Genomic DNA, 14,862 nt, shown 5'->3' on the forward strand with positions numbered 1-14,862 from the left:
TCCCGGATGATAAAATTCCCGGGTTTTTCCCCGATCTCCCGGATGTCCCGGGGCGTATACACCCTGATACATCAAATGGGCATCTGCCAACTCCGCATTTGTAAACATTGCACTGACTGCAAAACCACGTTCGTGATGAACACTAACCTGTTGATGCTACGTACTGATGTGCTTGATGCTAATACTATAGAGCAATGAGTCGCATGTCAACACAAGCACCGAAATCAACATTACCTTCCTTCAATTGGGCCAACTGGCAGTGAATCGAGGAAGTACAGTACATACTGACGAAACTAAAATGAGCTCCAACATGGAAATTAAGCGTTTCCAGACACATGTCCACATAGCATCTTTTCTTCATTTGTGTGTGAGAAATGTTTCCTGAAAGCTTGGCCGTACCTTTTTATAACACCCTGTACAATGGCTCAGTGCACATTGATTTTGCTACTGCACTGGGGTCTGCTCAAATAGGCCGCAAGTCTGCATGTGAAATAATCGAGCTGCCTAGACTGTGTTGTATTTGCATTTTTGTTGTGTCGATAGTATTTACACTCCTCACCCCTCTACTTGGTGACAAACATGGCGTTACCATCCTAACATTTTGACAGCCATGCTCCTACATCAGCAGTTATCTCTGGTGTAACTTCTGTCCGTCTGTCTTGAACTGCTTCTTTGGCTTCTTGCATCAGCCAAGGATTATGTTTTAATTTTACACATCTGCACCAATAATTTATTTGCAACACGACATAGCTATGAGTACAATGTAGCAAGCATCTGAAAAAAAAGTTACCAACTCCTAAAAGAAGCGAAATCGGACATTACGAAATAATCTCATATTAATACAAGCACGAAGTGCCAAACCCAAGATAGAATCCACTGAAAGAATTCATACATAAATCCTTGCAAAAGATATTGTTCACTACTTCCAGAGATGACAGGTACATACAAATCGATAAACATAGATTTGAAAACATGTACATTACTGTAACAGACCAAACAAGAAATATGAAGTGAATGAATGATTGGAAGTTTACTGTGGTGTTCATTCCAAAGACTGGTTAGATAAAGCTCTCCAAATGTCTGTTTTCTAGCTTACGTTATTAGCTTTATTGTTAATGGTTATTGGCACTGAAGCTGTAGTGTTCGGGTAGAGCAGGTAGTCTTTTATTAAGGCAATAATAAGATAATGGTAAACAATTTAATTTATTATCACACAAATATATTTAACATTTACAACAGTAAAAAACGACAGTCTTTAAACTCTTACTGAAGGCACACATTGAAGCAATAATGTTGCGATCTTGATGGCATCGTCCACCTAATCTGTGCAACAGGGTAGTAGGAAACAGAGCAATATTCAACAATACTGTATGAGCAATTGAACAGGAGGTGAAGAGAGTGGCATTAAAAGGTTACCTGACATGTACAACCTGACAACTTAAGTGTTTGTACTAAGTACAAACTATTTCCTGTTCAAATTCTCAGCAAAACATTACACATCATACAGCCAAAAACAGAATCTGATAAACTCTGCAGCTTTTCGATGAGAAAATGATTGACAAGAAGGTCGTAACACTTAACAAATAAGGCCACTGTGCTACTAGTATTTATAGTTGTGGCCTTGGAGGTGGTTTAGGTTTTGGAGGTGGTACAGGCTTCGGCGATTGGGTAGTTCCAGCGTCGACAGAAGCGAGTTTTTCTTGCAAATACCTTAATTCATCCAAGAAAGTGCCGCCACTTCTATTTCCCTGGCGATTTATCTGGTCGGTGGAACCATGAGCCTCACGCCTTTGTAAGTTTCTTGTTCCAGTATTTGGAACCGTATTCTGGGGCCCATATCTTTCGTCACTTGGGTGTTTCTGTCTATCTTTGCTGAAAGGATGCTTCATTTTGGCGTCCTCACCTGTTGTGTAAATTAAAGTATTCTGAACCATATTCTGGGGCACATGTCCCTCGCCACTTGGGTGTTTTTGTCTATCTTTGCTGACAGGATGCTTCATTTTGGTGTCCTCACCTACTGGGTAAGTGACGTGTTCCTTTCTCCTAGTATCACTGGAGCTACTTTGGTTATTATATTCCCTTTTGGCCTCCCCTTCCTTTGCACGGTGAGGACGATGGCGTTGACGGTGGCGATGTTCCCCCTGCTGTACATACCCAGCATTTTGTGCTCTATCTGAGGACGGCTTATATTCTCGAGTTTGCTCAGGTTTTCCTTCCTGTGACTGTAAATGTCCACCACCCCTCGAACCTGATTTGTGACCTCTGAAATAGCCACGCCCTCTTCCACGATATTTTCCTCTCTGGTAACGCCCACGGTTTTGATTACCATACTGCCCAATGTTTGTTTCTACAGAAAGCAAAGGTGGTGGTTTATTATAAGCGGGGGCTCCTACTGAAGCAGTTTCTGATGAATAATTTTCCTCCTCGAAGTCACTGCCATTATCAGAGTATATCTGCCCACTTATTTCCGATTCAGATTGGAAACTGTATTCACTGCCCTCCACTTCATCATAATATAACTGGGAATCATCTCCTTGTACATCTTCAGAGTGAGGCACATTAGAAAGCAGCTCAGTGTTGGTTTCCTCAGCAGGTGGTGCGGCCAAATTCTGGCCAGTTTCCCTCTGACGTCTGTGTTGCTTAGTTTCTTCCACCTTTTTAGCTGCAGCAGCTTTAACGGATGCAGCAGCCGCAGCCTCCTCCTGCTGCTGCTTCTGAATGTAGTCTGAGGCTCGTTTAGCTGGTGTCCTACCATCGCTGTCCAAAGCTTCTACATCAGCTCCGTAATTCACCAGATGTGTCACCATATCTGAGTGTCCGCGCTCTGCTGCTAGATGGAGCGGAGTTTCATCCTGATGTGTTCTGACTCCTGGTTGGATACCAGCTTCGAGTAGCATCCTTAGAGAGCGGACGGTTCCTTTGTTGGCAGCCCAGTGCAGCGCTGTCCAGCCCGCATTTGTCGTCATGTGCAAGTCAGCGCCAGCATTCAGTAGCAGCTGGACACAGTGGTGGTTAGAGCTAGAGGCAGCCTCGTGCAGTGGCGAGCAACCGTTGGCGCTCTCAACGTCTGGAGTCAGGCCCTCCGCCAAGAGGATCCGGATACCGGATGCTGAGCCGCCACTGGCTGCATAGTGAAGAGCGGTTCTACCGTCAATATCCCTGGCCTGGGCGTTGGCCCCCGCCTTGAGCAGCAGCATCAGCACGTGGGCATCGCAGTGGGCAGCTGCTTCATGCAAGGGGGTCACACCCCGACCATCACTGGCATTCACATCGACCGGGTAGTCTAGCAGGCACCGCACAGCCACTGACGATCCGGATTGTGCTGCCACGTGAAGGAGGGTGCGGCTCATCTCCAGCTTTGTGTGAACCAAATCTGGGTTCTCTGACAGCGCGAACCTGAAGCATAAAACAAAACAATAATTCATCAGACCATGTTGAACAACTGGAGAACTGAAATTTAGGAAACACATTTCACACTCCTTTCAAATTAGGAAAGAGATGTGACAAGGCGGATGGGCTTTCATCTGCTTTTGAGAAAGCTATTTGCGAATGGCTTGAAAAAAATGTTCAAATGTGTGTGAAATCTTATGGGACTTAACTGCTAAGGTCATCAGCAGTCCCTAAGTTTACACACTACTTAACCTAAATTATCCTCCCGAGGGAGGATTCGAACCTCCGCCGGGACCAGTCGCACAGTCCATGACTGCAGCGCCTGAGACTGCTCGACTAATCCCGCGCGGCCGAATGGCTTGAAACTGGAATACTATTAGAAAGCAAAAGCAAGAATTTTTTTTCCCTTCGATCTTTCTTCACACATCGACTAAACAGGTGAAAGCAGCAGAGAGGCACCACCAGCTCTTGTTTGGAAAAACTTAGTCCCCAATGGACACCAAGGCAGTGCTGTCATACCACATCCCCCCCACCCCAGCTACGACAAAGCAGACAGCTTAGTTTCGTAGTTAAAAGTGGGGCCATAGGTTTAGTAACTTCGATTCGTATGTTTTTTAGTAGATTAGGCGTTCACTTGAGCAAAATAAATCTCTTACTAACGAGTCACATTCATCTGTCATTCAAAAAATAATAAATAAGAAGTCAATGTGCTCTCTCTTGTTCTGCAGCTGTCTTGTAGAGAGTCCTCCTGTTTACAACTGATAGAAGCAGCAATTATGTGTAAGTTTCTATCACAGTTGTGCAGCCTACATCACTGAGAATCGAAATCATTTACAATTACGGAGCAGGATCGGAAAGTAGCGCACAACTATTTTTTTTTCTCTCCTGGAATTGCAGCAGGAATGCTGAAATTTCACGACGATCTAGGTTGAATTTTGAGCTAAAGAGGATATTTTGTATTCGTGTGCAGCTCTAGTGAGAAACGCCTGAACTACAAAACAAACATACAGCTCATGTTACTGCCGTCAACTTCTAAAGAGCTGTGAAGTGTAGTTCCATATGTGTGGGCTAAACGGCATAAACCAAGTGAAATTCACAGGGGCATATGTGGCGTGTATGGGGACGACTGCATGGACCGTAGCACTGTCTCTAGGTGGGGTGCATTCTACCAAGAGTGTCGTGTCAACCTTAGTGATTCGCCGCGAACCGTGAGGCAGGAAACAGCTGTAACTCCGGAGGATGTCAGAACCACTGAGGCAGAAATTTTGAGTTCAACGTCTTATGGTGCGATGCACAATACTGTTCATATGTTGATGTTTCGTTAAATTAGTGCTCGCTGGATGCCTAAGAACCTGACAGACAACTACATAGGCCAGCGAATGACGACAACCATGGATCACTTAAACGCGTTACGCCGCGGAAGGACATGACTTTCTGAAAGGAATCTTAACTGGTGGTGAGTCGTGGGGGTACCATTCCATGCCCGAAACCAACCAGGCCTCTATGGTGTAGAAACATGCCGGTTCCCAGTATAAGTGACTCAATCTGTTAGATGTTCTGGGATAAGCATGGTTTGTTACTGGTGGACTTCGCTGAACAATGGTCCACTATGAATGTTGCACCCTACATTAATAGTATGGTTAAGTTGCGTCGTGCCCTTCATGACAAATACAACATTAATGCTGACGGCGCCAAAGGTCTTCATGAAAATCCCCCCCACCCCCCTCGATTGCTCCTCCTGTCCGTGAGAAAATCAATAAATTTGCGTGGGAGATGCTCCAACATCCACCATACAGTCCGAACTTTGCACCGTCGGACTTTCATCTGTTTGGTCCCATGTAGAAATTCCTGGCTGGCCAATGCTATGCGACATCAGTGGTCCACTGATAGCTACACTCCAACCAAATGGACTACTGCGAACAGTGCATATTGAAACTGGTGCCACGATGCGAGAAATGTATTGAGAATGTTGGTGACCACGTAGAAAAATAGGAAAAAATGTTCATTGCGATTTTTTATGTTCCCTATTAATCTTTTTGGTAATAAGATTACTCTGCTTTACTTTCCGATCTTCCTCTACCACAGCGGGACAGGATGTTCCCTTGCGGGTGAATCGTCTTTACAAAGAAGATTACACCAAACGATCAGTACACAGTTCGGGACTGATTCGTCAGACCATTCACCTGTTCCTTATACTGAAATGAAAAGCTTTACACTGCATAACCGGCAAGGACACGGACTGACAACTCACATGTGCCCCTACTGTAATGTGCAGGAAACGAAAGATGAGATACAAACTGGACTGACATTAGGAGTCAACAAAAGATAAATGTTATGCAAAAGCGATTTAGCAAACACGTCCACTTTCTTCTACCATTGAACAGGGAGGAGAAAGAAAGCACTAATCTACGAGCTTAACAGATCATGATAATATGCTTCATAATTTGCACTTTGTTGTATGACATGTTGTAGAACTTGTAAACAGAGGAACTAATTGTTTTGCAGTTTCATTTTTCCCCACCGGCCGCGGTGGTCTCGCGGTTCTAGGCGCGCAGCCCGGAACCGCGCGACTGCTACGGTCTCAGGTTCGAATCCTGCCTCGGGCATGGATGTGTGTGATGTCCTTAGGTTAGTTAGGTTTAGGTAGTTCTAAGTTCTAGGGGACTGATGACCACAGCTGTTAAGTCCCATAGTGCTCAGAGCCATTTGAGCCATTTTTCCCCACAGCATTCTAAGTTCTTCACGACCGACACATGGTTTTCCTGCATTCCTGGCATCGTAGTTTCAGACAGGAGGCAGCAACAAGGCTAGAAATGCCGCAGTTTTTATATATTAGTCGAACATTTCTGACACATTAGGAGGAATAGGTGCTTATATTATATGGAATTCGGTGAATTAGATAATGGGCATCTTCTGTCACTTTGATCACACCAGATCGGGGATGTGGGCTTCAGGTGGGCCGCTAAAGGGCCTATAGTAACGACGTCAGAGAATTAGGGTATTAGTCAAAACTTTTAAGCATAATTCTTTACCGATTTACGCTGATTGTATGGATATTGTCATCCTCTTACTTGTACCAAGATCCAAAGCAATTTTTCATGATTTTCTTGATCGTAAATCGTTTAAGTAAAACAAATGCTTCCTCAGTGGACATATGCGGTTGTCAATCACATCACACGCAGCTTATAATTATCTCAAAATTTAACTAAGATTTTAACTGCTATGTCTGCTGTAAATGAAAGCAACAGCGACCTGCTGCGGTTGTTGCTTCCCTAGCACCTCGCGAAGCTGAGGGATAAACTGTCTCACAGCCAGTCCGAAAATGGGGGCACTGTGGGCTCTAGCGACATGTAGCAAAGAGTAAAGCAGGCTCCCTCGTGTCAGTCCCGCCAACGAGTAAGTGCTGTTCGTATTGATCCACCAGTGTTAAAAGTTTCTGTTTTTCTTAAACGTTTTAAGATAAGAAAATCATGGAAAATTTCTCTGAAAGGTGGTGTCCAACTAAAATTTCGCGCTAGTCACAGAAGCGCGGCACTAGTAGCGCCACTATGAGGATGAGGATGCGCATCATGTTTGCTTTAAATACACGCCGTAACGGACATGAGCATTAGTTACGTAGGAGATGAACGTGGTGAGTAGATGTCAGTCAAGAACACCCTTACAGCGACGAACACGCCATTATCAACACCTCACTGAATTTGAACAAGGTCGTGTAATAGGGCTACGAGAAGCTGGATGATCCTTCTCCGATACTGCGGAGAGACTTGGCAGGTATGTAACCACTATACATGACTGCTGGCTGCGGAGTTCACGAGAACGTACGGTCCCAAGGCGACCGGGCTCCAGACGGCCATGGGGCATGCCCATCTACATTTATACTCCGCACGCCACCCAACGGTGTGTGGCGGAGGGCACTTTACGTGCCACGGTCATTACCTGCCTTTTCTGTTCCAGTCGCGTATGGTTCGCGGGAAGAACGACTGTCTGAAAGCCTCCGTACGCGCTCGAATCTCTCTAATTTTACATTCGTGATCTCGGCGGGAGGTATGAGTAGGGGGAAGCAATATATTCGATACCTCATCCAGAAACGCACCCTCTCGAAACCTGGCGAGCAACCTACACCGCGATGCAGAGCGCCTCTCTTGCAGAGTCTGCCACTTGAGTTTGTTAAACATCTCCGTAACGCTATCACGGTTACCAAATAACCCTGCGACGAAACGCGCCCCTCTTCTTTGGATCTTCTCTATCTCCACCGTCAACCCGATCTGGTACGAATCCCACACTGATGAGCAATACTCAAGTATAGGTCGAACGAGTGTTTTGTAAGCCACCTCCTTTGTTGATGGACTACATTTTCTAAGGACTCTCCCAATGAATCTCAACCTGGCACCCGCCTTACCAACAATTAATTTTATATGACCGTTCCACTTCAAATCGTTCCGCACGCATACTCCCAGATATTTTACAGAAGTAACTGCTACCAGTGTTTGTTCCGCTATCATATAACCATACAATAAAGGATCCTTCTTTCTATATATTCGCAATACATTACATTTGTCTATGTTGAGGGTCAGTTGCCACTCCCTGCACCAAGTGCCTATCCGCTGCAGATCTTCCTGCATTTCGCCCAAGAGGGAAGACGTTGGTGCTTGGCTCATGGTTCCGGTGCATCGTACGGCATCTGCAGCAGTAATTTGAGCAGTCGTTGGCACCACAATGACACAATGAACTGTTAGAAATCGGTCACTTCAAGGGCAGCTTCGAGCCAGACGCTCTGTAGCGTGCAGTCCACTGTACTCCAGAATGGGCGGACAAGCGTAGTGTAAGCAGTCTCTATGGTAGACCTGTTGCACCTTCTAAGTGTTCTGCCAATGAATCTTAGTCTTTGGTTTGCTCTACCCACAATATTACCTATGTGATTGTTCCAATTTAGGTTATTTGTAATTGTAATCCCTAAGTATTTACTTGAATATACCGCCCTCAGATTTGTGTGACTCATCGTGTAATCGAAATTTAGCTGATTTCTTTTAGTACTCATGCGAATAACTTCACACTTTTCCTTATTCAGGGTCAATTGCCACTTTTCGCACTTATCTAATTACTTTTGCAAGTCGATTTGATCATCTGATAACTTTACAAGACGGTAAATGACAGCATCATCTGCAAACAATCTAAGACGGCTACTCAGATTGTCTCCTATGTCGTCAATATAGATCAGGAACAATAGAGTGCCTGTAACACTTCCTTGGGGAACGCCGGACATTACTTCTGTTTTACTCGATGACAGTCCGTCTATTACTACGAACTGTGACCTTTCTGACAGGAAATAACGAATCCAGTCGCACAACTGAGGTGATACTCCGTAGGTACGCAGTTTGATTAGAAGACGCTTGTGAGGAACGGTGTCGAAAGCCTTTTGGAAATCTAAAAATATGGAATCATTTGACATCCGCTGTCGATAGCACTTATTACTTCATGAATATGAAGAGCTAGTTGTGTTTCACAAGAACGGTATTTTCTGAATCCGTGCTATTTGTCAATAAATCGTTTTCTTCGAGGTACTTCATAATGTTCGAATACAGTATATGTTCTAAAACCCTACTGCAAATCGGCGTTAGTGATAGGCCTGTAATTCAGCAGATTACTCCTACTTCCCTTTTTGGGTATTGGTGTGACTTTAGCAGTTTTCCAGTCTTTGGGTGCGGATATTTCTGTGAGCAAGTGGTTGTATATAATTGCTAAATATGGAGCTATTTTATCAGCATATTCTGAGAGTAACCTGACTGGTATACAATCTGAACCGGAGGCCTTGCCTTTATTAAGTGATTTAAGCTGCTGTGTTACATCGAGGATATCTACTTCTGTGTTTCTCATCTTGGCAGTTGTCCTTGATTGCGATTCAGGAATATTTACTTCGCTTTCTTTGGTAAACGAGTTTCGGAAAACTCGTGTTTAATAACTATTCTTTAGAGGCACTGTCATCAGTGACTTCACCGTTGTTATCGCTCAGTCAAGGTATTGATTGTGTCTTGTCACTGGTGTGCTTTATGTGTGACCAGAATCTCCTTGGGTTTTCTGCCACATTTCGAGACAGAATTTCGTTGTGGAAATTATTAAAAGCATCTCGCATTGAAGTACACGCCATATTTCTAACTTCTGTAAAACTTTGCCTATCTTGGGGATTTTGCGTTCTTTTTAAATTTGGTATGCTGTTTTCGTTGCTTCTGGAGCAACGATCTGACCCGTTTTGTGTACCATGGGGGGATCAGTACCATCACTTATTAATTTATGCGGTATGTATCTCTCGATTTCTGTTGATACTATCTCTTTGAAAACATTCAACAACTTTTCTACACTTACAGGATCAGACTGGAAGAGTGAAGACTGTCTCTTAAAAAGGCGTTAAGAGCATTTTTATCAGCTACTTAAACAGATATACTTGCATTTATTTTTGATGGTTGTCGGTGTTACGGTGTTCAGCCTAGCAGCAACTGCCTTGTGGTCGCTAATCCCTGTATTCGTCACAACACTCAGTATTTGTCCAGGATTATTTCTTGCTAAAAGGTCAAGTATGCTTTCGTAACCATTTACGGTTCGAGTGGGCTCATGAACTAATTGCTCAAAATAATTTTCTGAGAAAGCATTCAGTACAATTTCCGATGATATTTTATGCCTGCCGACGGCTTTAAACGTGTAATTTTTCCAGCACATCGAGGGTAGATTGAAGTCACCACCGACTATAATAGTATGAGCGGGGTACCTATTTGAAATGAGACTCAAGTTTTCTTCGAACTGTCCAGCAACTATGTCTTCTGAGTCGGGGTGTGTGTAAAACGATCCAATTAATAGTTTAGTCCGATTGTCAGGTAAACTCCACCCACACTATTTCACATGAACCATCTACTTCAATTTCGCTACAAGGCACACTGCCTCTGAAAGCAATAAATACTCCACCTCCAACTGTACTTAATCTATCCTTTCTGAACTATGTTAGATTGTTTAAAAATTTTTCGTCTGAACTTATTTCCGGCTTTAGCCAGCTCTCTGTACCTACAACTATTTGAGCTCCAGTGCTTTCTATTAGGGCTTGGAGCTCTGGTTCTTTCCCAATACAGCTACGACAATTTACAGCTACAATACCAATCGTTTCTACAACTACCTTACTGTCTTTTACCTGCCCACTTTCTGACGGACGCCCCTTCTGTGGTTCCCTGAGACCCTCTAACCTAAAAAACCGCCAAGTCCCTAAAAACACAGCCCCTGCTACCCGTGTAGCAACCTCCTGTGTGTAGTGGACTCCTGACCTATAAAGCGGAACCCGGAAACCCATCACCCGACGGCGCAAGTCAAGGAATCAGCAGGCTACACGGTCACAGAACCGCCTGAGCCTCTGATTCAGACCCTCCACTCGGCTCTGCACCAAAGGACCACAGTCGGTTCTATCGACAATGCTGCGGATGGTGAGCTCCACCTTAATCTCGGAAGCAAGACTGGCAGTCTTTACCATTTCCGCTAGCCGCCCAAAACCAGACGGAATCTGCTCCGATTCAAAGCGACACACGTAATTGGTACCGACATGAGCCACCACCTGCAGTTGGCTGCACCCTGTACTCTTCACGGCATCCGGAAGCACCCTTTCCACATCCAGAATGACTCCCCCCGGAATGCACACAGAGTGCACACTGGCTTCCTTCCCCTCCTTCGCAGCCATGCTACTAAGGGGCCCCACTACGCGCCTAACGTTGGAGCTCCCAACTACCAGGAAACCCACCCTCTGTGAATGCGCAGACCTTGCCGGCCGAGAAGCTTCCTCTGGAACGGGGTGGCCGACTGCATCCGGATCAGAGACATCGTCAGCCACAGATAACGCCCGAAACATGTTCGTCAAACGAACCGGGGAGGCCCTACGATCGGGCCCACGAAAGTTTTTCGCTGCCTGCCGGACTTTGGAATGATCTCCCACTCGACCATGCGTGAGGGGTCAAACTCAGTGCAGGCAATACCCGGGGAGGTCACAGCTTTCGTGGTTATCCCACGCATCCTAATTGAAAATCTGTACGTCAGTCTCGTGATTCGACCTGTTCTGCTGCCATCATGAACAGCATTCCAGGGGATGTTTTCCAACAGGATAACGCTTGCCCATATACTGCTGTCGTAAGCCAACATTCTCTTACACACGGTCCAAATGTTGCTGCTTTGGTCTGCTCGATCACCAGATCTGTCTCAGGGTGTATACATGGACAAGGAAAAAAAATTCCTGGATTTTTCCCGGATTTCCCGGTTGAAAATACACTTTTCCCGTGTTAAGTGATAGTATACTTTTCCTTGGCACTGTAAAATTTATCAGTACTTTGAATGTTTATGGTTTTATATGGCGACGTAGAATATCCCGGCACTTTAGAAAACGAAACTAAGGGGGGAAAAACACGTTTCGGAAAGATCTCTGATGTGCAGCAACATGTACGCTGCATAGTTTCGTGTTATGAAGGTATAACTTCGAATTCCACCAAACACCGCATGTTACTTTCCAAAGCATTGAAATCGAGATTGCGACGCGCTTTGGTACGCCAGTCATAGCTCATGTCACGTGATCTCGCCAGCTGAAGACAGCATAGGACACGTGATGTAGTCAGCCAATAGCAAGATCACTCATAAGCAGTGCGAAAATACAAATAGGAAAAAGTTAATGGTTTAAATTAATATACATAGTGTTGCTACAAGAAAAACAAAGCTTTCACATATAATCGTGGTCTCGAAGATTAATAAGCTGCAAGAGAAGCTAAGCTCCCACATATAATGTTGATCTTTTTTGCGCATGTTACACTTTGAGTTGTATCACACAAATGTGCCAGTAAAATTTTTAATAACGACGTAAATTTCTGATCTTCTGGGCTCGAAATTCTTCTAGATGGTCGTCCTCAAAGAGTTGATTTTTAATTGACGCTCTGTGATTTAAGAAATTCATCGTACATTCTCTCACATAATTCATCTTGTGTAAAAGGAAATTTACTTTCAAAAAGTAACGCTTTTCAAATCACCTTTTGCAATATTTTCCCGTGAAGGGTTAGAAACTGCTTCGTTTCAGCAGTTGTCAGAGAGCGCCAGATAACAGGCGCCCCAGTTCTTGCGCAGCTACGATGACGGAGGAAGCTCAAATGTTCGTACGTGTAAAACATTAAAAGATTTTGCGCTATGTCACAAAAGAAACAAGACATCAGAGGATACTTCAAGAGTATCGGAATTTCGTGAACCATAATAAAATGCATAATTCGGCTTAAAGTGCACATTCGTATGTCCAGTATCGGATGTAAATTTTTTTGATGTAAATTTTCTCGACAACCACTACTGTATCGTCTCATGTTTGGTTCTTTATTATGGCATAATGCCATGCGAGCTAGAAAACGGAAAACGTGCATTTGAAATGCAGCGAACAGTTGAAACTAACCAACAGTGTGAAATTAAACACTTCGTTTCAAATAAATTGACTGCCTCATCGCTAAAGATTACTAAAACTCAAATCTCTTTAGCAAACAGACAAAAATAACTTAATTATTCTGTCAAGGCGATTAACGCTTGACTGTCAGAAAGGTGGGGAAATTTTAGCCTTCCGTAAACATGCGAACGTATTTTAATTCATTTGATAGCTCCCGGCCGCAGAAATCCGTTTCGTTTTCATTTAATGTGAGAGCAATAAATGAAGAGGAAACAGCAAAATCACTAAACGTAAACACGGGTCACGTGGAAACTACCCACCTCTCCACTACAGCTCAGACTGCTCTGTGCATCAGCCCCGGATCTACGACATTTCCGAACCGGGGCAATATCAGGTAGTGGCGCCCAGCCACACATCCGTAGCCAGAAGCGGGAGAAGGTATTAAGGTCCGGTGTGTCCGGACCGTGGCCGTGCCGAGACACGTCCGAGTATCGGCCGTCACCCGGACAACGAAATACATCACTAAAACAAATGTAGCGCAGTGGGCCCCACTTGACCGGGCCGTGCACGGGGAACGTCCACGGGCCGGGGCCGGGCCGGGGCCGGGCCGGGGCCGGGCCGGGCCGGGCCGGGCGGGATTCGCCGTGTTTAATTTTTCACGTGACGGACACGGCCTGACGGTAGAACTGTCTTGTGAGCTGTGCAACTGCGCAAGAGTGTTCTGTGTACAAAACATGGGTGTGGAACGACTAATAGAAGAAGTTCATAAGTTTCCTGTTCTTTACGATCAGGGAAGTGAAAACTACAGGAATATCGAGTACAAAGACAGAGTTTGTCATCAAGCTAAAAGAGGATTTTTTCAATTGTACAAGACTTTGAGGTGAAGCAACTCATCCATCAATTCACTCCATCATCCTCCAATTCCTCAGCAAAATCTGTTTCAACACCATATCCTTCACCTGTGGAAAACGACTCAACAGAACCTACACAGCAGCTTTTGGATCCGCAAAGGGATTCCCACAATTCGTATATAAATAACCAAAGCGATCATCCTCCAAGTTCCCCTGCATCCTCATCAGCTTCAGAAACTAATTCACTGAATAGTCTTCATTTGTTCTTCTTAGGGTAGTAGAAATTTAACTGTATTATTTACTAACTTATGTATTTATCTTTCAATTACTAAAGTAATAAAATAAAAATGCTGTCCTTAAAACTTCATATTTATTTGTGTTCTGTGTACTTTTCTTTAACCTACCTTAAAAAAAACAGCCAGTCGTTCTTTGGGTGAAACTGATACTCTCCAGAAAGTGTCCTATTTTCTCAGTCTTGGTTCTAGTTTCTTTAAAAGTTCACAGAAGCTGTACTGCGTCATCCTATAATATTCATAAAACTTAGTCTCATCATCTATGACATGAGAAAATAATGTTCGAAACTCTCCCTGTACTGGTCTTGTTTTCCAGGCACTGTGGATCCATAATTTTCTTCTTCTTTTTTGCCTTGGTTCTTTTTCCTCTTCGTCTAAAGCAAGTGCTATAAGTCTTAATTCACTATTACGAAAATTAGTGAACATGTTCTACAGCTTTCACACAGAAACACAGATCACCGCGTCCGCGTCACACTACAAGGAACAACAAAGACACGGACGTGCCCCGGCCATGTGTGGCCCCTGCAGGAACGGACCGGAGCACGGCCGTCGCTCGTCCGACGCTCGGCCCTGACACGGCCCGGACGTGTGTGTCCCGACCTTTACTCATACGCGACTCAACTGCGCATGCACAAGAACCCGCCCGCAACTGCTCAAACGAATCTAATGTAAACAGCTGTAACGTCACGCTCATCGGAGACAATTTGTTGTTAGGAAGCAATGCATAGTCTTCCTGAAGAATTTGACATACTTTGCTGTTGGCAGACGCTTGTATGAGCACTATGTTTTGCTGTTGTATATCGCGCATTTCCTTTGAGACTTAAGTTTTATTTTCGTTCATTTTTCCCCTCGTTCATGTTTTGTTGCTGCAGTGTTATTCTGCAGAAGCGGGATA

At 44.4% G+C, this 14,862-nt stretch overlaps 1 protein-coding gene across 2 annotated transcripts in view; it reads right to left on the minus strand.

The window, feature by feature from the left end:
* Positions 1–1,184: 1,184 nt before the first annotated feature.
* The window catches only part of LOC126168498 (ankyrin-1-like), an 81,512-nt gene continuing 67,834 nt past the window's right edge, over positions 1,185–14,862 (minus strand). For both annotated transcript variants that reach the window (XM_049920561.1, XM_049920562.1), the window contains one exon: positions 1,185–3,396. In XM_049920561.1, coding sequence (XP_049776518.1) covers positions 1,608–3,396 — 1,789 coding nt within the window. In that variant the 3' untranslated portion in view covers positions 1,185–1,607. The remainder of the gene's footprint in view (positions 3,397–14,862) is intronic.

The sequence above is a fragment of the Schistocerca cancellata genome, chromosome 1 (genome assembly GCF_023864275.1).
Source record: "Schistocerca cancellata isolate TAMUIC-IGC-003103 chromosome 1, iqSchCanc2.1, whole genome shotgun sequence".
NCBI lineage: Eukaryota > Metazoa > Arthropoda > Insecta > Orthoptera > Acrididae > Schistocerca > Schistocerca cancellata.